General features: G+C 42.2%; 1 protein-coding gene across 1 annotated transcript; it reads right to left on the reverse strand.

Moving 5' to 3' along the window:
* Positions 1-3,636: 3,636 nt before the first annotated feature.
* Positions 3,637-21,762, reverse strand: fam120c (family with sequence similarity 120 member C). Its single transcript, XM_076984177.1, has 16 exons — positions 20,400-21,762; positions 19,816-20,062; positions 19,645-19,727; positions 19,393-19,521; positions 19,190-19,292; positions 18,920-18,993; positions 18,510-18,796; positions 17,280-17,526; positions 15,510-15,681; positions 14,570-14,819; positions 12,836-12,950; positions 12,229-12,438; positions 11,903-12,119; positions 11,043-11,175; positions 10,824-10,887; positions 3,637-9,636 (listed from the first exon to the last, which is right to left on the reverse strand). Exons 1-16 carry the CDS (start codon positions 20,904-20,906, stop codon positions 9,349-9,351), a joined length of 3,126 nt encoding a protein of 1,041 aa, XP_076840292.1. The 5' UTR covers positions 20,907-21,762; the 3' UTR covers positions 3,637-9,348.
* Positions 21,763-21,793: the final 31 nt, after the last annotated feature.

Raw genomic sequence — 21,793 nt, forward strand, 5'->3', positions numbered from 1 at the left:
CCTGCATAATTTCTAGCCTGCCCACTTACTATTTTCCCTGAGGAAAACCCTCGCATAGGAGGAGTTTTAGTTCAGGTTTATGTCAAATCAAAGCAATGTCAAATGCCCACACCCTTGATTTCTTGTCCTGCAATAGAGCCGCAGACTCCAGCCATCTTCCCAGGGGTTTGTGCACACTTCTGGGCCAGCTTAAGGTGAGGTTACCTTTACTAATGCCCCACACATCACGGCCACTTATTTTGCTGAACTTCCTATTAAACACAAATATTTGATAATAATAGAGGTGAGACTGCCAGTCAGTCCACTAACCACCCATTCATTTTCCTTTTAGTTATTAATTTTTACTGGATAGCTTTCCAAGTCTGAGGTAAACCATTTCGTATAGCTCCAGAGTATTGGAAACGTTACTACTCAGAAAAAAATAGTCGAGTTTAACTGGCCCATCCTAATTATCCTCAAGTAGTTTGCAAGGTACCTTTATTTATTCTTAGGCCAGATGCTGACAGACATCCTGCTAGCATAACTAGCAAAGTTCCTTATATAAATGAATAAGCTAGGTGGCTAAGTTTAATATATCTTATCTAACATTAGACCGCCCTCTAAAAGAACAATAAGCTAAACATATTTCATATCTGGTCCGTAGTTGCCTAGATAACGTTACTAGCTAGCTAACTAGCTATAACAGCTAAGCTAGCTCCATGAGTAACGTTACATGCGCGTTACAGCTAGCTCGCCCTCGACTGAAACGGTGAGAGCAGTTTTGACCATGTATAAGCAACATTAAGTATTTGTTCACAACGCAGACACGCCGCAGCTAACGTTTGTGCTATTATATTATAGCTAACGGTTTCATTCTGGCTGGGCACATATTGGGGTATCCGTGGCCCCTAAACCGGGTAGCAGCACTACTGTTAAATGAGTTATGCTAATTCTAAATATGAAAAATGGCGGTTCATGATTCGTTCAATGCTTGGTATGGTCTTCGGAAAACTGCATGTTTTTAAATTATTTGCCCTTCAGATATCCCCCATTATTGTTTCCCCCCCTCAAATAATTACACCAGAAATGTAGAAACATATGTGCAGCTGAAGGTCTCCCTCGGGATATTAAAAGAAATTGTATAATTTTGCTCACCTGAGACAGCGACTGTACATGCCTTCGCCATCTTACAGCAGCAGCAAGGCAGGCTGAAGTGTCGCGAGACTCGACACGTCTGACGAGACTGTCCTGGGCTTCAGCTACAAACTCAAACTCAAGGTCTTTATTCCAGTCCTGGGTTCCCATCCGTGCAGTCCTTACACACTCTTACCACCACCACCACCACCACCTCCGTGCATTCGTAAATGCCCTTTAAATGCAGAGTTGCAGTTGCATGTCTTGAGACACAGCAACGCTGATATGAACTGCACAATGTGGTTTTAAGGACTCCTCTCCTTACCATATTTTTCAAAACTGTAACATGGTAACATTACAAAGAGGCATTTTAAGATACGCGTTCCACATGATATACATCTATATTTTGCCAAAATATAGTAAGATATTAGACTTATCAGAAGATGATTTACAAACTTATTTTTGAACCATATACCCCCAAAGGGATTCTGGACACAAGACTGAAAAGTATTACCTCAAAGAATTCGTATCATGTTCACGTTTAGACAACGGCAGGAATGGAAAGATAGAGATAAACCAAGTTGCAACCCCTGGCAAAAAGTATGGAATCACCAGTCTGTGATGAGCACACTCATTTTATTCTGTAGAACAAACTCGGATCAAAAACATGATACAATAATAAGGTCTTTCCAAAGTGCAACATGCTGGCTTTCAGAAACACTAAAATAAAAATTGTGGAAACAAAGTAAATGTTACTTTTATTGAGCAAGCGCAGGGGGAAAATATAGAATCATGAAACCGATAAACAAAACATTCAAAATACATCACTGGTATTTAGTTGCACCACCTTTGGTTTTTATAACAGCTTGCAGAGTCTCTGAGGCATGGACTTGAGTGACAAACAGTATTCATCAATTTGGTGCCAACTCCGATAGCAGTTGCCAGATCAGCTTTGCAGGTCGGAGCCTTCTTGTGGACACCCCCCCCCCCATTTCCACCACAGGTATTCAATTGGGTTGAGATCTGGACTATTTGCAGGCCATGACATCGACTGAATGTGTCTTTCTCCAAGGAATGCCTTCACCGTTTTTGCCCCATGATGCATTGTCATCTTGGAAAATTATTTTGTTATCTCCAAACATCTGTTCAATTGAAGGGATGAGAAAACAAATTGATAGAAGAATTAACCAGTCATCTCCCCAGTGCCTTTGCCTGACATGCAGCCCCATATCAAGGACTGTAGAAATTTGGTTGTTTTCTTCAGGCAGTCTACTTTATAAATCTCACTGGAACGGCACCAAAGTTCCAACATCACCTTGTCCAATACAGATTCTCGACTCATCACTGAAGATAACTTTCATCCAGCCATCCACAGTCCATGATTGCCTCTCCTTAGCCCATTGCAGTCTTGTTCTTTTCTGTTTAGGGGTCAATGATGGTTTTCTTTTAGCTTTCCCATTTCCCATTTATGCTTGATCTGTTTAGTTGTACTTTTTAGGTTTTCAAGACAAATGGCTTTAAGTTCTTTGTCCTGACACTTTGAGGTCTTTCTTGGTCTACCAGTATGCTTGGCTTTAACAACCATTCAATGCTGTTTGTATTTAGTCTATATCTTGGATACAGCTGACTGTGAACAGCCCACATCTTTAGCAACCATGCATCAAGAGTTACCTTCAAGAAGTTTCATAATCCTCTCTTGTTTCAAGAGAAATGGTTCTTGCCACTCCACTGCAGCAGCCCTCCAAGGTGTCATGACTGCAGGTGTCTTTAACTGCAGACTAACGCCAGATCTAATCTGAGGCAGGTGTCCATTTAGGGAAAGGAAATTGACTGGGCGTGTCCTTATTTTCTACCTCCAATTTGAGTGATTCCATACTTTTTTCCTCAGAATTGAGTGATTCCATACTTTTTTCCCTGTGCTTGCTCAATAAAACTATAATTTACTTTGTTTCCACGTTTTTAAAAATGTCTTTTCGTGTTTCTCAAAGCCAACAAGTTGCACTTTGGAATGACCTTATTATTGCATCATGTTTTTGATCCGAGTTTGTTCTACAGAGTAAAATGTCTGAATGAGTGCTCATCACAGACTGGTGATTCCATACTGTTTGCCAGGGGTTGTAGTAAGATGAATGGTCCTGCAGTGAACATTGAAACATTTACTTTTTTTTCTACAACTCTGTTCAGCTTACAATTTTAAACTGGGATTATTATTATTAATCCCATTATCTGGTAATGGTAGTAACAAATCACATCTTAAGGAAATTTTGGTGCCTAACATAGTTAGAATGATTATATTGATAAAACAACGCAGCAGGCAACTCAATGCACTCAGATTCGAGTGGACCTTTGCCCTTCTTACAACTCAACTCATTTATATTTATATATATATATATATATATATATATATATATATATATATATATATATATATGTATGTTCTGGTGGACCCAGAAGAAACAGGAACAAGTACATAGACTGATTGACATTTACTTAGGTAGTACGACAATGACCAGAGACAAAAAATACTAAAAGAATAAATTTTATTTCAGCACTGTAAGTCATTTCCCAACCATACAAACATGACTGCCAACTTCATCACTCTCTCTCTCAGCCTTTTGGCCTTCTTCTCAATGCATTGTGAAATCAGACCACAACTGCAAGACAAATAAAAAAAAGGTTTCTTTCCAAAACGATCTGGTGCTTTCTTTATACTAAAAATGAGAAACTGTTAATAACGATCATAACCATAACAGCGATAATAATAATAATGAAGTTTTACCCTTCACTACACAAGTTGTTTTGGAGACCGTGATGCATGCATCAACGTGTTTGTCCTGATGAATGGATCAGTTTTCCAAGAACAGATGACAGAATGTGTTGCCTACCAACAAGGCTTGGAGTTTACTTGAAAATTTTGGAAACCTGGCAGGTAACATGCTGTTAAAGCAATAGGGATCTAATGTAGAGGCCACTTATCCAGGAAAAGTAGGATGGATGTCAGTTGGACATTGTACACAACACATTGCTGTTATCATAATGGGATTGAACCCTTACAGCACCTGTCCAAAGAGCACAGGTGGGCCTGTGAAGTGAAGGGCTATAGAGCTAGGATACTGGGGGAACAGTTTTAAAGCAAGAGTCAAATCTAAGCTCCTGACACAAATCTACAGGAATGCACAGGCAATAACTCAGCACATCTGTTTGTGTGTGTGTGTGTGAGCGCCTGTTTACAGTTGTTTACATTTAGCCTATCCTTGACTACTGATGAGGATACATTTTCAGAAGGACGATACAAGGGCACAAGAAACTGTAAAAGGTGGTAAGATAACTGTTTTAAAACCATCTTTCAAGGCTCAACGTCAATAAAAGATTAAAAAAAATTATTAGCAGTGAAACCAGATGACACAACTCAGACACTTTTCACCAGAAAGATGTAAGGACCACATTTTCTTCATATGCTAATGAACCAACAATATGTTCCTATAATCTGAAATGCCACTGAAATGTAAAAGTATGGGTTCCAGAAACTAAACAAAGAACCATAATTTTGGGCTAACAAATAATAAGGTAATATGCACTTTGGTTTTTAGTAGCAGAGACAATGTTCTCCATTTTGTGCAAGAATGCAATGATCAGGATTGAATTTTCCAGCTTTTCAATTATCTCGACATATTTAAAATGCATTTGTAAATGTCTGACAAAGCTGCAGTTTAGTCTGATGACAATTACATCATCATGGTGAAGTGGTCTGAAACAATACCATAAAGGTAAGGAAATCTCCAATTATTACAGTTGAAAAAATATCTAGAACTGCTAGGCGTATTTTAATACTAACTGTAGCGACGGTCAAAGGAGTAGCAATTGTAATAACATTTAAAAATAGTTAGAAAAACACAATTTTCACAATTTCAAACCAAAGATAGGTTAGATTTTTTTGTGGGTTTTTTTGTGTGTTTTTTGTTCATTGCTGAAAACATTTGTTTCCAAGTTCTGGCTACGATTACATACACTGATTATAAGACTGGTTATTATTGTTAATATTACCTTTACTGTTAGTATGATGGGGTAACAAGATAGCACTGGAGTAGGATTAGATGTCCACAACAGAGCCATGATAGGAGAAATGACGAAAGAGGCCAGAAATGGTGCAACAAGACAGAGGTGGCAAATGGTTTTCAAAAAGTGGAGAAGAAAGAAGGGCTTGTTATCATCAAACTACAGGAAGCAAGCATCTAAACTGGGAGTGCATGTCTGTAGCTTATTCAATAGCAAAGTAGGGGTTTTTTAAATCAACATTACATCTTCAATACAGTATCTATTGCCATGTGAGTAAATCAGTGTTTTCTATATTACCATTATCAACTGGATGAAATTAGGAAAAGGGGGGGAGAAAGGCATACAATCATGAAAATGATCATTCTAATTAAAAAACCAAGACATACATCCCTTAAACAAGACTTAATACTGTAAAATATTGAACATTTGGATCTCTACATTTTGTGTATATTCAAATCTCCACAAATGTCAGATTAACTAGCAAATAGGAAAGAGGTTAGAACAGTCAAAAATAGAATACATAAAAGCCAGAAAAGAAGCTTTGCAGAGGGTAACTTGGGAACCGCATCTGAAATCACTAATTAAGCATTACAAGTAATCAACTATAACAAAAACAAAAAAAATATTCTGAGTAATGCACCACACATATGTGAATTTGCATTACATTTTCTCTTGTACTAAATGGTGTCTGTCTAAAAGAAAACATTTATATGTGTGTGTCCATTTCTGGGTCTTTTTTACTGTATATATTTTTTAAACTAAAATGAAACTAATAACTCCAATAATTCAAATCCTATGACAAACAGCACTTATAACCTACTGAAAATGTTGTCTAAGTTATATGGAAAGAAACTGAAAATTGTAGAGTAAGTGTAAAGGAAGTATTGGTGTATGTGTGTGTATGTATGTGTGTGCGTGTGTAGGTGATAGCATGCGCTTGGGATGATGGAAGATCCGTCTGTTGCAAGCACTGCTAAACATTTTTTTCATTATCAAATGCAACAACATAGGTTTGAACTTCAAAATAAGGCATACTGCACTAATTGAAGTACACAGCTGGTAACATGATGGTCTAGATTAGTTCTGACTTATAGTTCTGTGAAGTCCAGTACGACCGCATAGTTTTTCTTCTTCTAAGAAACAAAAGTGAATAGCTGCTAATCAAAAACCCTTGATTAAATGGTTGCTACTTCTCATTTTGAAATTTCTGATGGGGTGTTGAAATTCACAATTTAAAGTTGTATTTAACTTGTATAGGGGTTTCCACAACTGGAACATTTTAGAACATACAAACATAAATATGGGTGTCATTCTTTGATTTATAGAGCTTTTGATATACATTTCGCAGCACAAGACTAGACTATAATTTTTCTATATTGTAACAAAATAAGGTGCATCATACTGACATGCCTACTCAGACACCGATACGAAATTTAGACGCTCAATCCTAAAGATTTGATTAAACCAACTGAAGCATTAGAAAAGCCTCTCTCTAGTGTATTATGTCCTTCAATACAAATTTACGTTTATTCACATCCTCCATGATCACTGCAGTGAAAATGTGTTCTCAAAGGAGAAGCATTTCCCTGTTCTGTCAAATCGTGGTGGCAAGTAGGAGGATATGAGATTTTCATTATATTGAAATTTGTCAAAGCTCATTTGCCTCAACAAAAGTGCTCTCTAAAAAGTGTACAAGTTCCACGAGCATTCACAAAAACGAGACAATACACAAGCCGTAATGTCATAAAAACAAGTCTACGTACAGTGGTGGTGAAAGGTCTAAAGAGGCTTATCCCCTTTCATTTGTCACTTTTTTTTTACGTGACCATCTCATAATAAAAAGGTTCTCTAGTTTAGAAATTAATTTTGACCATCTCTATTTTAGAAAATAAAATAATTTTAGCTATGGTGGGTGAATGCATTTGCACAAAGGTAATTCCATCTACATGGTAGGCACACAGGGAAGCAGTAAGGGAATAAGGAGGGACTGGATCGTGTAGCTACAATTCGGACCTGAAGAATCTGTAGCCCAAACAAATCTTCAGAAAAAGTGACAAAAGTAGCAGTGGAATAATGTTTAGGGCTGGGAAAGGGGAGAAGTGCATTCCCAACCATCGATAAAATCACTGCATCATGGCTGACTCGGGTCACGCGTGTTTTACAGGTCACAAACGCCCAAGACAGCCAACGGTGTTAAGGTTCTCTCTCAACACAGCATTTTCTTTTCTTTCTAGTTCTAGCAGAGGCCTCGTCTTTCGCTCCGTCCCGTTTCCAGGACGATCCAGTGCGTTTTTTGTGGTTTTAAAACAAAGTGCGGTTTCCTGTGCACTCTGTTCTCACATTCACGCCATGACAACTATCTGTGTCATACTGGTTTGCAAGACACAAGATAAATGCATGTAAAGAGTTATAGTTTGGCAAGAAGTGAAACTACTAAATGCTGGAGATATTTTGACATGAGTTACAGAGTACTAGTCTATAATCATAGACTAAAGTAAGTGCTTTACGTTGGAATACAATCAATGTATAAGGGTACTTCTTTTAATGTTTGTTTGGTTTGGGGGCTTGCATATCTATAATTTGGGGCATAAGGTGCTTAAGAATTTTAATATATACATTAACTTAGAACAATATTAGCAGCTACATCAACAATGGGATTCACAATCACAATATCTGAACTCAGGAGAGAAAAGGAAACTTACAGGGAAAAAAATTAATAGAGATAAAGATTGTCACAAGACTTCATGAGAGGGAAAAGAGCAAATAAGTGTGGAGCTAGCAAAGCAGTACCTTCCCTGACTGACCGTCATCATTCCTGACAGACACCATCCCCAATTCACCTTCATTTATAATCACTCCTCACTGTAATTCAGGCTATACCCGTCAGTACTGTCCTCTCTGTCCCTCCCTCACTCACAGCTTGGACTTCATTAGACACTAGGAGAACTGATATGAACCTGTGCTTTAATCATTGGCAGGATGGTCACATGGCCAAAACTAATTTATAGGACTGAAATTAGTGAACTACCATGTGTTAGCAGTTCACATCTTGACATAACATGAAACAATTAAATGTTTTTTTTAATTGACACATTTTGGTATGGATTCAATACTAATTTTGAGATTCTTAGATTCAATGTCAAAAACTGTTGAACAAGACAGTGCTGTATAATTTAAAGGCATATTTCCAACAAGCTTCGCCAATAAGGTTCAGTGCGTAAAAGCTGATGATGTGGTCAATAGGAACAGCAGTTTTCAATCACCCAAATCCCTCCTGTTTATACATCTCTCCTCTATTTTGTCAAGGGCGATTAGAAATTTTACTAGCACCTGGGCTTGTTCTTTGTGAGGAAAAAGGACATTTCGATTAATTTTGAAATCTTTAACTACATCACTGGACTTGAAAAGGCGTATGAAAAAGACATGAAACATAGATCTAAACTGCTACTACTGTAAAATAAAAAATGAGAAACACAGATACCTTGTCAACAATTCATCATTACAGCCCTGATTACATGCCAGGCGTGCAGGACGGAGCACCACACGTACATGCGGCCTTGTGGATTCATCGATGGCTGTGTGATGTACAACCGACAGTCAGTGTTCACAGGGTGGGTTGTCTAAGCATTTCTTTTTGGGACAGATTTACAAATGAAACTTAAAAAAATTAGGAGTAGAGTATGGTAAGCGTACTGCTTTTAAAATGTCTCAGCTGAGTGCGACTGTGGGTTAAATTCAAATAAATTTTTGGGCAGTATGGGCCTATGGTAGCCATTTCAGGCAATCATACAAATATAAACATGGATGTTCTAAGGTGTTTCAAAATAAAGCAAATGTTAGAAAGGTGAAAAGACTGAGAGCTTGTCACAACGCTTCAACCCTGATGGGGCAGTGGAAAGGCTGACATCCAGAATCAAACGGTTCAGTGCAATGTGCAATCAGAGGTTATGACTTTAACTGTGCTCAGTTTCAAATCACAACCTGCTGTTAAGTTGACATAGGCTGCACTCCTCACCCTGTCCATCTATAGTTTTCAGCATCTGCAACACCATTAAATTATTCTTATGACAACACAAAGTGGCTACTGTGCCCTAATTATCGGATTTTGCAAGGAAAAGGCAGTCGAACTTGAATCATTCCCTCTTAACACAATCATTCTTATTACACTATGGGATGTAATTACTCTTCTTTTTGTAGTGCACCATCCGATGGGCAGTCGTCAAGGCAACAAGAGGCCTCTACCTCCACCCCATCTCCTGATTGGTTGTCTTTGCTGGCTAAGGCACACTGGATTGGCTGGGCCAGTGGTGGCAGGTCAATAGGTTGACCAGTGGCGCTTCCTGAAGAGCTGCCGTTCAGTTGCTGGGACACACCCCCAGGTCTCTCACCAGTTCCAGAGGGCCGCCCCACTGTCTTGGGTTCCTCCGTCAATTTTGGGGGGCTGCTTGAAGGGGGTGATGAGGGATTCTAAAAAAGAAGAAATATTTCTTAAATGGAAGATACAAGTTGTTGTCAACATTTTCAGCATCCGAACCCCCAAGAACATCATTAACTTAAAATATACTATGATCAGATTAAGCGACGAATACATGCAATATATTTTCAAGCACATAACACATTTCTAAAATGGTCTGATAAGCACAAAACTGAATAAATTAATTATATTTTGCTAAAAATAAAAAAGTAAACTGAAAGCTTATTAATTGGTGCATTCTTGAAAATTATTGTGAAATATGATTAGCAGTAATAACGTTTTTCATTGTGAATTAAATTAGCTTTATGTCCACCTCCAACCTCCCAAATGTTGTAATACTATATCAATATTACATTTCCCAATAATCTGATGCATATTACAGGTGCCTGTCACAGACCGAGAATATGAAAGCATCACTAGCTACAGCCAAACAGTGTTTATTGTTAAATGTGTGAAGGCTGTGAGGGAATGCCTGATGCAGACATCACCCTTATTTCTCCAAGCAAACGAACTAGCAACATACGATACAAGAGTATGTCATGACAGTTGAATGCAGTTTTTATGAGGCACTACTGTTCATAATACATGAACCTCTCTTCTCAAAACACGTGAATCGTGTTTTTTTATGGTTGCCTCCATTAAAAATAATTTATCTCCAGGTAATACTACAATAGGTAAATCTAAACACAACAACATCTGGTTCAAGCAATTTGTGGCTTCATAAAGGATTTTTATTATTATTTTTCCCTGAACATATTATTCATTTAGAAATTAGTTACTCTGTTAGGCAACACAAACTACAGATTTCACACAAACGAGAACATCATTCAGTTGTGTACTGGGGTAGACTGGGGTACTGGGGTAGTTGTGTACAACATCATTCAGTTGTGTCCTGGGGTATACTGGGGTAGTTGTGTACAACATCATTCAGTTGTGTACTGGGGTAGACTGGGGTAGTTGTGTACAACATCATTCAGTTGTGTACTGGGGTAGACTGGGGTGGTTGTGTACAACATCTTTCTGTTGTGTACTGGGGTAGACTGGGGTAGTTGTGTACAACATCATTCAGTTGTGTACTGGGGTAGACTGGGGTAGTTGTGTACAACATCATTCAGTTGTGTACTGGGGTAGACTGGGGTAGTTGTGTACAACATCTTTCTGTTGTGTACTGGGTTGTTACCTGTGTTCTGTTGGTGGTGATCTTTTTCCCTCCCCTTCCTCTTGCCATCACTTCTTTACCCCTTCTGTGACAGAGGAACAAGTGAGGGAGGCTTCAGGAACAAACGTCACACATCCGCACTCTCCCAATATGGCAACTTCAATTCAACGCCCAGGGTGATAATGAAGCCTTGAGACGTGTGCTCGCTTTAGTGGCAGACGACAGCAGGCCAACACTCACCCTTTGCCTCCCACTGATACCACCTGCATGTTGAAGCCTCCTCTGCCACGCACGGGCTTGTTCCCTGCCCACTGGCCCACCACCATACCAGCAATCTCCAGCTTCCCACCTTGTGGAGGTATAGACTGGATACCTAAAAGACGACCAAAACCGCACGTTAGAAATTTGTGTGAAGGTACGAAGTACTTTATAATGCTAAAAATATAAACAGTCCATTTACATCATCAAAGCTGTAAAGGCAGATAAAGGCCGTAGTTTTTTACAAGAAAAGAAAACCTCCGTGTTCAGCAAATATTATGAATCATCAGAATAATGAATATGATCTAGCACAAATAATGATCTTGTGCTTTAGTGTAATAATGAAACAAACACACACACACACACACACACACACACAAGGCACTCCAAGCACTGCTAGGTCCATCAAAGCAGGGATACCATAGAAGGTAATACAGACTATTCAAGTTCCAGCAAGATGCAATATTCTAGCAGGAAAAGCACTAACACAACCAAGGGGCAGAAGAAACACACAAGACTTATGAGCCCGACACCCTCATATGGGAGGAACTGTAGAGTGGTAGAGAACAACAAGGTAAGACCCTGTAGGACAATCTGCAGAAACACAGAGCCATACCCTCAATCTCCCAGGCCTCTGATAGAAGACCCATTCTAGACTTGTTTTAAGTCTATTAAATAAACATATGATACTCAAAATGTTCCAATGTCTTTACACGGATCTTGAAAACTTTGGGGGGGAAAAAAGTCCACAATACCAAAGTCATGGTCTCCACTGACATAATACCTCCTAACTCCACCAAGCAGTAAAGCGACAGCAATAGGGACGGTGGGTGGTGTCTGACCTGGGAAGGCTCTTGGCCGGTGCTGGTGGTGCGGTGGGGGCATGGAGCCCAGGGGCCGCGGGGGGTAAAGAGGGTGCATAGGGTAGAATGGTGGCACCATGGCAGGAGGGAGGAACGCAGGAGGGGGGAGAGGCGGGGGCGGTGGAGGGGGACGCGATAGATTAATGCCTTCAAGAATGGCCTGCCGCATCTTCTCCACACGAGACACCAACTCTTCCTGTGGAGAGGAGCAGGGAAGCGTTTCTGAATCACGTCACCGCACTCAAAAGCACAAATGGGCGAGTGCACAGAATAAGCGAGCGGAGGGGCGTCTACGAGCGGCGTACCTGCCCTTCACACATATCCAGCAGGGCGGCCCTGTCTCTGGTGGCCTTGGCTAGTTTGCTCTGAAACAGCTTCCCATCAAAGAAGCCCCACGGGCAGCAGTGGTCCCACGGCAGCGGCTGCCCGCACACGTCGTTCACGAAAAGGGCAGTGTCCACACCGCTCATGAAGAGAGAGGCCAGCTGCACCCCACGGTTGTCCACCTTCTCCACCTAAAGTCCCCATCCCAGGGGGTGTGAAAGGAGAGAATCTGAACTATAGGTACTATAGAAGGGCAAAATGGATTTTACTCTGTGTTGTTAACATTTTTAATCTGAAATGTGATCACGAATCGATTTTAAAACACCTTAATGATTAAAGCTCTGCTCCAGTATCATTTTGTACACATTTTATAACAATAACAAAGAAATACATTTTTATACCCATGTTCTGAATCCAACTATTTTCACATCGATTAAAAAAAATTGTATACTGAGTCAGTACATTCAATATATGGACCAGCCCTAACTGGCACTATTCTCATCCCTTCACAGATCATCAGTGCAAGTAATACTACACACTGGATACAAGGAAAGGACGTGTAGTGTAAACCAGTTTCTGGTCACTGACCTTCAGTTCTTGGAGTTGATCGGGCTCATAGAGCTGGTTGGACACAGCTTGGGCCAGAAAGGCGTCAAGCTCGTGGCGTTGAAGAATGCGGCCCCCGGGCCACTGCATCAAATACCTGCGTGCCAACACACAAAAGGTCAGTACCGCTAGTGCCACGCGCACCGCACGAAGAACACCTTCAATTATTGATGTAGTTATTAATGTACACGACATCACTGTCCACTTTATTAGGAATATCCTCCCAGTTCTGGGTAAGACTAATGTTTGCTCTCTGAGTAGACTCAGATGTGTGCATCATGCGGTCTACTGGGCACAGGGCTGGTGGAGTGCTGTGTTCAGAGGCCTTTGAGGTACAGCTAAGTTCACTCTCACCGTCAGGGAATGAGTTAGGGATGGAGTGGCAGACATTAGCAGACAGCTAAATTGTGTCCACGATAAGATGCACGTGGTCAGCAACAAAAAGACGGGCTATTCAAATGATGCTTGATTGAGGACCGGACTGCAATGGGGGCCACACCATTACTCAACAAACACCGAACTGAACCTGAACTGTGGACACAGGCTGCGTGTGTGGATTAATGTTGTTTATGCCATAATCTGAACCTAGATCTGTAGGTTGCAGCACTAAAGAGATTCCTTTAGCAAGCAACCTTTTAAAACTGCTGCTGGTTTGCGTGTCCATGTCCACTGTAGCCTCAGTTTCCTGTGCTTGGCTAGGAGTGAACTTGGTGTGGACGTGTGCGTGAAGTTCATCTGCCTCATCTGAAGTTTGTTGTGCTATGTTGAGGTGCTTTCCCGCTCACCACAGTTGTAAACAGTGGTTATTCAGACATTGTAGTCTTCCACTCAGTCTGGACCAGTATATCCATTCTTCTCTGAACACAAGCGTGACACCACCTGCAGGCCTGCTGCACCTGCACCCCCACCTTCTGTTATTCGGTGTGAACATTAACTGAAGCTCCTGACCCACGTTTGCATGATTTTATGCATTCTATTGCTGCCACATGATTGGCTGATTGCAAAGTTACACCAATGAGCATATGTACATTTCTTATAAACTGGCAGCACATTATTCTTCAGTGATATCATATCCAATTTCTTATGCTGAGTGCAACTCATTTAATTATTATATGATTCTAATGGGGGAAGGGGTGTGCCTGATCTGAATATGTGGTAGTACACATGCAGCAGATGAATTTGAGTTGTGCCAGGTCTTTAGCAGCACAGCTGTCCTGTGCAGATATATTTGAGTTGTGCCAGGCTTTTAGCAGCACTGCTGTCCTGTGCAGATATATTTGAGTTGCGCCAGGCCTTTAGCAGCACAGCTGTCCTGTGCAGATATATTTGAGTTGTGCCAGGTCTTTAGCAGCACTGCTGTCCTGTGCAGATATATTTGAGTTGTGCCAGGTCTATAGCAGCACTGCTGTCCTGTGCAGATATATTTGAGTTGTGCCAGGCCTTTAGCAGCACTGCTGTCCTGTGCAGATATATTTGAGTTGTGCCAGGCCTATAGCAGCACTGCTGTCCTGTGCAGATATATTTGAGTTGTGCCAGGCCTTTAGCAGCACAGCTGTCCTGTGCAGATATATTTGAGTTGTGCCAGGCCTTTAGCAGCACAGCTGTCCTGTGCAGATATATTTGAGTTGTGCCAGGCCTTTAGCAGCACAGCCGTCCTGTGCAGATATATTTGAGTTGTGCCAGGCCTTTAGCAGCACTGCTGTCCTGTGCCTCTACCTGAGGACGCAGCACATAAGCAGTAGGTGCGATGGCACGCAGGCAGGGTTGAGCAGGGCGGGGCAGTCGGATCGCATGCAGGCCAGGAATGCTCGGGTGCGCCGGCTGCGGTCCTCTGAGGCGCGGCCCAGCCACAGACGCCTCAGGTTGGGACAGGTCCACTCCCGGAAACACAGCGCCGGGACCAGCTCCGGGGTCAAGGCCGATTTGGCTTTGCTGGCGCACCACTCCTTGACGATCACCGGGGGCACTGTGGAGTGACGAGAAGACAACAGCCAGGACTAACTTGACTTCATTTTATAACTAACAGTCAAGTTAACATACACATTGCACACAAGGAGTGTAAAATACACACTCAGGTTCAATATAGCTTTTAAATCCGAGGTCAGGAACTGGTTCACCTTCCAATATTTTTATGTGGGGGAAAGAAAAAAAAAAGCTAAGCACTACTTCTCTCTCATTTCAGTGTGCAGACTGGTTTGGCCAGAAACTAACTTCAAAACCAAAGTCTACAAAGACCTTTATATAAACAATGCAGCTATAAAAAAAAAACGAAGTTTGGATCTGCATCATAAAACCTTACACAGAATACACAAGACTAAGGGCAGCACATATATATATATATATATATATATATAAAAATACAATCATTTTAATATTTGATATTTCATATTTGGGTTTTCCCTCCATGTGCACTAAGAGATTGTCACAAATAAAACATAATGAGAGTAGTGGTAGCTCAGTAATTCTAATCCTCAGCAAATATTATGAAGGTTGCCAGTTCAAGATTGGTTGGGTCCCTGAGCAAGGCCCTTAACTCTCAATTACTCAAGTCGTTTTCAGTCATAACTAAGTCACTTTGGCTAAGTGTTGGCTTAATGGCATACAAAAACGAAAAGTGATGAATGGCAACATAAAGCACTTGGGCCCACCCACTCACCCTCCAGCGGAGTACGCTTGCGCATGGCAACCCTCTCCAGCCTGCGCTGGGTCTCGGCCAGGCTGAACAGCACGCCGTAGGCATACTGGCGGGCCGAGCGGAACAGCAGCGAGGCGGGGGGCAGGTCAGGGTTACACTCGTCCTCGATGCACACCGGCATCTTCATCTCACCCTGAGAAGCAGCAGAGAGGGGAGGGGAGCAACCAGAGGGGGGGAGAAGAACGTGAGAGCGTGCAACCTTCAAAACTACCACACGCATATTGGTGAGAGATCTCGTTCCTGGGGCTGAGAGTCTGCGTCGTTCAGCGTTCTGAGTTTTCAGATTTTAAAGTTGTTCTGACATTGGATTCTGTTGGATCCTGATAACATTATTGGGATCATGAAATGACCCTAGAATATTTCATAGCTTTATACTTTTTTTTAAAGAATGTGGCCATATTGACTGCAACCAAAGACTTCCTGCTACTTCTGATCAATCTCCAACACCCAATATTAGACTGTAACTGTGACAGATGCCATCTCTGAATATGAACCAGCTACTGGAAGAAGTGTTTTTGATCACTGGCACCTTCCACGCTGTACCACACACACAATGCTCAATACTCCATCCAAAAAGTCATTGATATACTAAATAGAATTCAAGATTTCTCCATGATGAACATTTTCACGACTTTTCAACCACCTGACGAGACTTTTTATATGAGGATCTTGCTCTTGAAACTCTTCCTCTTCTTTATTCCCCCCAAATCCACCCCAAACGTGACTTTACCCGTATTAGCACAAGCTCCACTTTCAAGTACCTACAATGCTCATGTACAGCTGTGTTTGACAGCTCTCAGCCATTTCCCCCATGGAGCATGCAAAGGAAGACTTGCATGTCATACAATTTCCACCAATTTCTCCCATTCAATATCACAATACGACACCACCGTGAAATCCCAGTGTCCAGGAAAGGCCTTTCAATTGGGTCAAGATGACTAAATGAGGCAATTACAGCTTTTTTGTGTTTAAGGTAATGACCATGTTTATACTGTAATCAAATGCCAGCATCCAACACCGAGAGCCCTTCAACACTAAGGCTGTTCAAAGGGACCAATCAAATTCAGCGCTAAAAAGATGAATAATACACAATAACAGGAAAAACTTTGGCATCGCGTGCAATGAAAATACATCTGAAAGACGTTATTGCATTATTGAGACTTGAGTAAAGTGTGGACGTCTCAATTACAAACTAACACTTTGTTCCCCAACCTGATAAATGTCTGTGATCTCTGAATAATGGAGATGACTCAACATAACAGAGTTGCAATCATTGACTCCTTTATTCACAAACCATTCACTACACCGCTTACTGGAACCAGTATGAAAAACAGCTTCAGTCAAAAATGTAATTTGAACTCTGAAACCCAAAAGCCTTGTATTTTTTTTTTTAAGAATGTAAAGACCCCTCAAGAATGTGGACATGCCCAAAATGACAAATAGCGTTTTCAGGCAGGGGGTCGTCCTTTGCTGGACGACACAACTGGCCACTCTGGCCAAACTCTTCTGCTATAAAGCTCTTTCTAAACACTCCATTTCTACCAACGTTCTTCGTAGAGAACAGAACGGTGAGGCGAAATTCCAGTCTGACCACACCTTTATATTTCCATTCATCGTGTAAAGCTTTAAGAGAAGGAGGGGAAGTGGCGACGACCGATTCCTACGACTGGAGGAGGAGTGTTAGCAATGCGGCTCATGATGGGAACACGGAGCGGAGGTGAAGGCCAGTACCTTGGTGAGGATGTGGTAGATCTGTGGGTACATCAGTCCTCTTCTGTGTCTGTGCTCTGCGACTCGCAGCACCTCTGCGCTGACCTGAGGCAGGGGCGGGGTCGTGATGTCCATGTGACTCCGTGTTGCCATGGACAGCAGCGATGGAATAGACGGCCCACTCCCGTTGCCTTGGTGACCGTCCCCGGAGGCACCGCCTCCACGGCCACTGGGATCTTCCCATCTAGAGGGCTTATCAGCCAAATGACTGGAGAGGGGAAAAAGTATTTAAGCAAACTCATGAACGTGTGTCTAAATAAAAACTTATAATAGGGCAGCAGTTATTATATATTAATGGTACAATATTGATGACATTACACTATACACTAATTTTTATAGCTAAGCAAGAAATAACATTACAAGGAAGCGCTGACGCTACAGAACATGAGTGTTACAATAAAACAATCCAATAGATCCTGATGTTACTATGGTCTATTACAAAGATGAAAAGCTGAGGAAAAAGAATCAAACCAATCTGCAGGGGGCCACATACTGGCCTACTGTGCCTTGGCCAATACCAGCCTGCTAGTTTTATCATTCTCGTAATGGTCTCTGGAAGCCTCTTTCAAAGTGAAAGCACCAACAGACCAATTTGTTCCATTACACTAATGTTCAAACCATTCTTAACCTCCTTTTTAAAGCAGGACCTAATGAGTTTACAGGGTCAGTTTAGCTGGTGATGGTCTTTTAGAGGAAGCCAAAATCAAAGGAGAATCCACCACAACGGATTTGACGCCCCAATATCACAGCAAATGTGAAGGAAGGAATATATAAATAAACAAATCATCCATATCTACCCTGAAGGGTCTCCTCAATAGAGAAGGTGTTTTTGGCTCTTCTCCAACCATTTTTGGCAAGAGTTTAATTTTCCAACTTCCTCACTGATGCCCCATATGCACGAGTGTTGAACATTAGCAAAGTGCCAGACTGAATACATGGGATGGTATTAAAGCGAAAGTGGACATTTTCTTTTAAATGGACATCATTTCCACATAACCTTGCAATTTTAAAGACAGCACAAAGATGATGCCTTCTGTAAATATGCAAAATAAGAAAATATTAAGCCAATATTTTTTAAATTCTCTCAAATTGCTGTTACCCTTTAAGACATTTTTAGAACGCCTCTGCCAAGAATAGCGTAGAAGAGAGAGACGCCATGAGAGCAACAGAAAATTACAGGAGCCAACTCACTTGGTGCTGGTGTCATTTTGTTCCTCTCCATCAGAGGAAGATGAAGGAGAGGGGGAAGGGCCTGAGGGAGGTGCTGTGTGGTGATTGGGCAGTCGGTTGCCACCTTGAGTAGAATCGTAAGGAGCAGACCAATCAGCAAAGCCCATTTTCCCAACAAGAGAATCACCGCAGTCTTGCAGTGGTGGAGGAGGGTTCTGGAATATAAGGGCGGGACCAGAGGCTGGGCCGGGTCCATAGGGCCCACCGGGATAAGGCACCTTAACACCTGATACCTGGGGTGGACCAAACTAATGGAAAGCAGAGCAGAAACCACAAAAGGAAACCAGTTTTACTTGGGGGGAAAAAAATATCAAAAATATTTGTGCAACTAACAATACTACAGAAATAATGAAGAGTATGCTAAAATTTACCTGGGCTTTACCAGACTGTACTGCCCCCATGTGGCCTGCAGGTCCGCCAAACTGACCAGGCCCAAAACCTGGAACTGTGAACAAAGCCAAGAGATTATGTGATCCTGAAAGCAATGAAGTATTTGCAGCAAGTCATTCATTTTAATGAATAAATGAACATTGTGTCAGAACATTAATTATCACTTTTAGGAAGCACAACTGACCACAAACTAAACATTCAGTTTTAAAACCAATTAATCCAAAAACCGAGCCATACATATAATAACTTACAGAGGTAAGGAGAAGGTCCCATTGAAAGAGGTCTTGGTTTACTGGCCGCTGAAAAATACTCCACTGCCTTCTTAAACCTCTCAATTTTATCTTCAGTCCGAGACTGAGCAAAAGAAAGATATCAGAGCATTTAAATTTGAGCATGCTTATGTTAATTAGATGCCTTATTCACTTTAGGTAAAATAATAATAAAGGTAATTTACCTGAGATTGTTTAAATACATCCTTGGCCACAGCATCCAGGTTTCCGAGGTCTTTGATGGATGCAACATACTCTGATACAGCCTTAATCACAACCTCACAAGGAGGGAGGACTAACTGATGAGCCCTTACCTGAAATTAGCCAATAAGGAGGTCAGAAAGAAGAACCGATTACTCAGCACTTATCAGAAAGTGTCTGAAGGTACAGCTAGTTTTATCAGCAAAAGTACTGGCACACACCACACAGACATGTACCTTGAGGGAGGCAAGAGGGTGTTCTGGACCCAAGAGACTCCAATGAAAGGCGGCCAGGTCTTCATCTGGCAGAATGTGATTCCCTTTGAGAAACAACAAAAAGGAAAATTTACTATGAGCCATGCATCCACGAGGAGCTAACCGTGTACAGCCATGCTGATTTACTAGTACCGAGCAGGGCAGCAAAGATGGGCAGGTGCTGGGTTTTGAGGCCCAGTTGGCGTGCAGCCTCGGACAGCAGGTACTGATGGGTAGTGAGATTCTTGCCGTTCCAGGAGAGCTTGAGAGCGTGGGAGCTGAAATAGGCCGGGACATTGCATAGAGCGAACTCCGAGTCCTGTGCAATCAGGCCCTGAAAACCGTAATCTCTGTACAGGGATAGCACCTCCTGGTGGTGGTCCTCAAGCGTTTGTACCACCTACACCGAGAGAGGGAGGTGGACTTCACCCAGGGCTTTCAGAACATGCTCCCTGCAACCTTACAGTCCTGATTCAACAGTATTGTACCTCATCTAAAATATAGAAATGTAAAAATCTTAAGTACATCTACTTTTTTTCTGCACCATTAAAACATCCATCAATAATCTGAGTTGTTTAAATTGTTCAAAACGTTAATCAGCGGGAAAAAAAAGTAAACAAAAACGTTAGTTTACATAACACCACCAAATTTATTGTAACCAAACTACTGTTCCGTTACAACAACACTAACAAAACAGGATAAATATATACACGAACGTTTATTTGAACTCCACTCACCCGCACACGGAAGCGGAACATGGCGAGGCGAACACAGTGGCTAAGGCAAGCCGGAGGCAGGAACCAGGCCCGCGGGGGCGGCGTGGCCTTGCTGCCGACGTGGTTGACGATGAGCTGCGCGGTCTGCCTCTGCCCCTGAGCCCGCCGCGCCCACTCGGGCCAGCGGTCCTTCCCGAGCGTGCCGTTAAAAACCACCACGAGCTCCAGGCCGCCCTGGTACAAGCAGGCCTGAGACAGGGCCGCCAGGTAGCCCAGCATCGCGTTCCACTCGCCCCCGCACACCCAGTCGGTCTGGTAGCCGCCGTACAGCCGCTGGAGCCCGGAGTCCGCGTCCACGAGGATCCGCGCGGGCGGCGGGGGCGGCGGCAGCGAGCTCGGGTGATGGGGGTGGTGGTGGTGGTGTGGAGGCTGTCGGCCTGCTGTTCGGGCCAGTTTGAGGAGGTCCACCGGGACCGCCGCGCCGGGGCAACGTTTCTCCACGTACTCCTGAAAACCCTGCACTCCCATTTCGCACTTCTGCTCCGTCTAAGTCTCACACTAAGTCCAACAGCTGTATATGAACCACTTATAGTTATTAACGTGTCCGGTCCGTGAGTATGGACCACAGTAGGGTAAAGTTAACTAATAAACAGATTTTCTCCTTAATATGTAGCTAAAATTTGAAATTGTACTTGTGGGTGAGGCTATATTTTATATTTGGTGACGTACGTGCGATGTGTATCCATTCCTCACTCTGCGTGTTGGTGTGACGCCAACAATACTACCCCGAACTACGGACCGTCCGTGATAATGTCAGTGTTGTATGACGGTACGAACATGACGGAGCGACACAGCGCGAGACGGCGGCGTGCACGAGGCACCGACGATGTCGACGACGCTGGAAAAAAACGTCTAAAATGTAATCCTACATGCTAGCACACTAGCTTCACGCTAAAACTGCGAATAAATTGCTAGTTAAATTAGCATAGTGCACGGATGGGGTTTTTTTCTCCTCGGTTATAATTTGATTTCGATCGTTTGATTTATTAAAAGTCTAAAGAAAAAATTTAGTTTGGAATCAACAAGCTAGGCAACTTGATTTAACCTAAACCTGCAGTTTGCGGCTAACGAACCAGCTAGCTAGCTAACTTAGCTTGTTAGCCAAGATCCCGGTGTGACTGTCGACTCAACTACGCTAGAGCGATCCGAGACAGGTGCGATTCGGAATGAAATGGACGATTAAACGTAAAAATAAAGTAAAATAACTTAAAATAAAACAAAAACAAACCCCCAACGTAGGCTCCCTCGCTCTCTATCTCGCTCACGACTTCATATTGAGGAGAGGAACATACTTTCAAGCGACGTCGGCCATCTTGCGACTTCCCCGCGGACCAGCAAATAGTGGGAGGGGATGC

The sequence above is a fragment of the Brachyhypopomus gauderio genome, chromosome 21 (assembly GCF_052324685.1).
Source record: "Brachyhypopomus gauderio isolate BG-103 chromosome 21, BGAUD_0.2, whole genome shotgun sequence".
Classification (NCBI taxonomy): Eukaryota; Metazoa; Chordata; class Actinopteri; order Gymnotiformes; family Hypopomidae; genus Brachyhypopomus; species Brachyhypopomus gauderio.

Coding starts and splice junctions, on each gene's coding strand:
- fam120c (XM_076984177.1), bottom strand. CDS start 20,906: ATGGGAGTGCAGGGTTTTCAGGAGTACGTGGAGAAACGTTGCCCCGGC. Junction 17,527..18,509: donor CAAAATGACACCAGCACCAA/GTGAGTTGGCTC, acceptor TCCCCTCTCCAG/TCATTTGGCTGATAAGCCCT. Junction 14,820..15,509: donor CAAGCGTACTCCGCTGGAGG/GTGAGTGGGTGG, acceptor GTCACTCCACAG/TGCCCCCGGTGATCGTCAAG.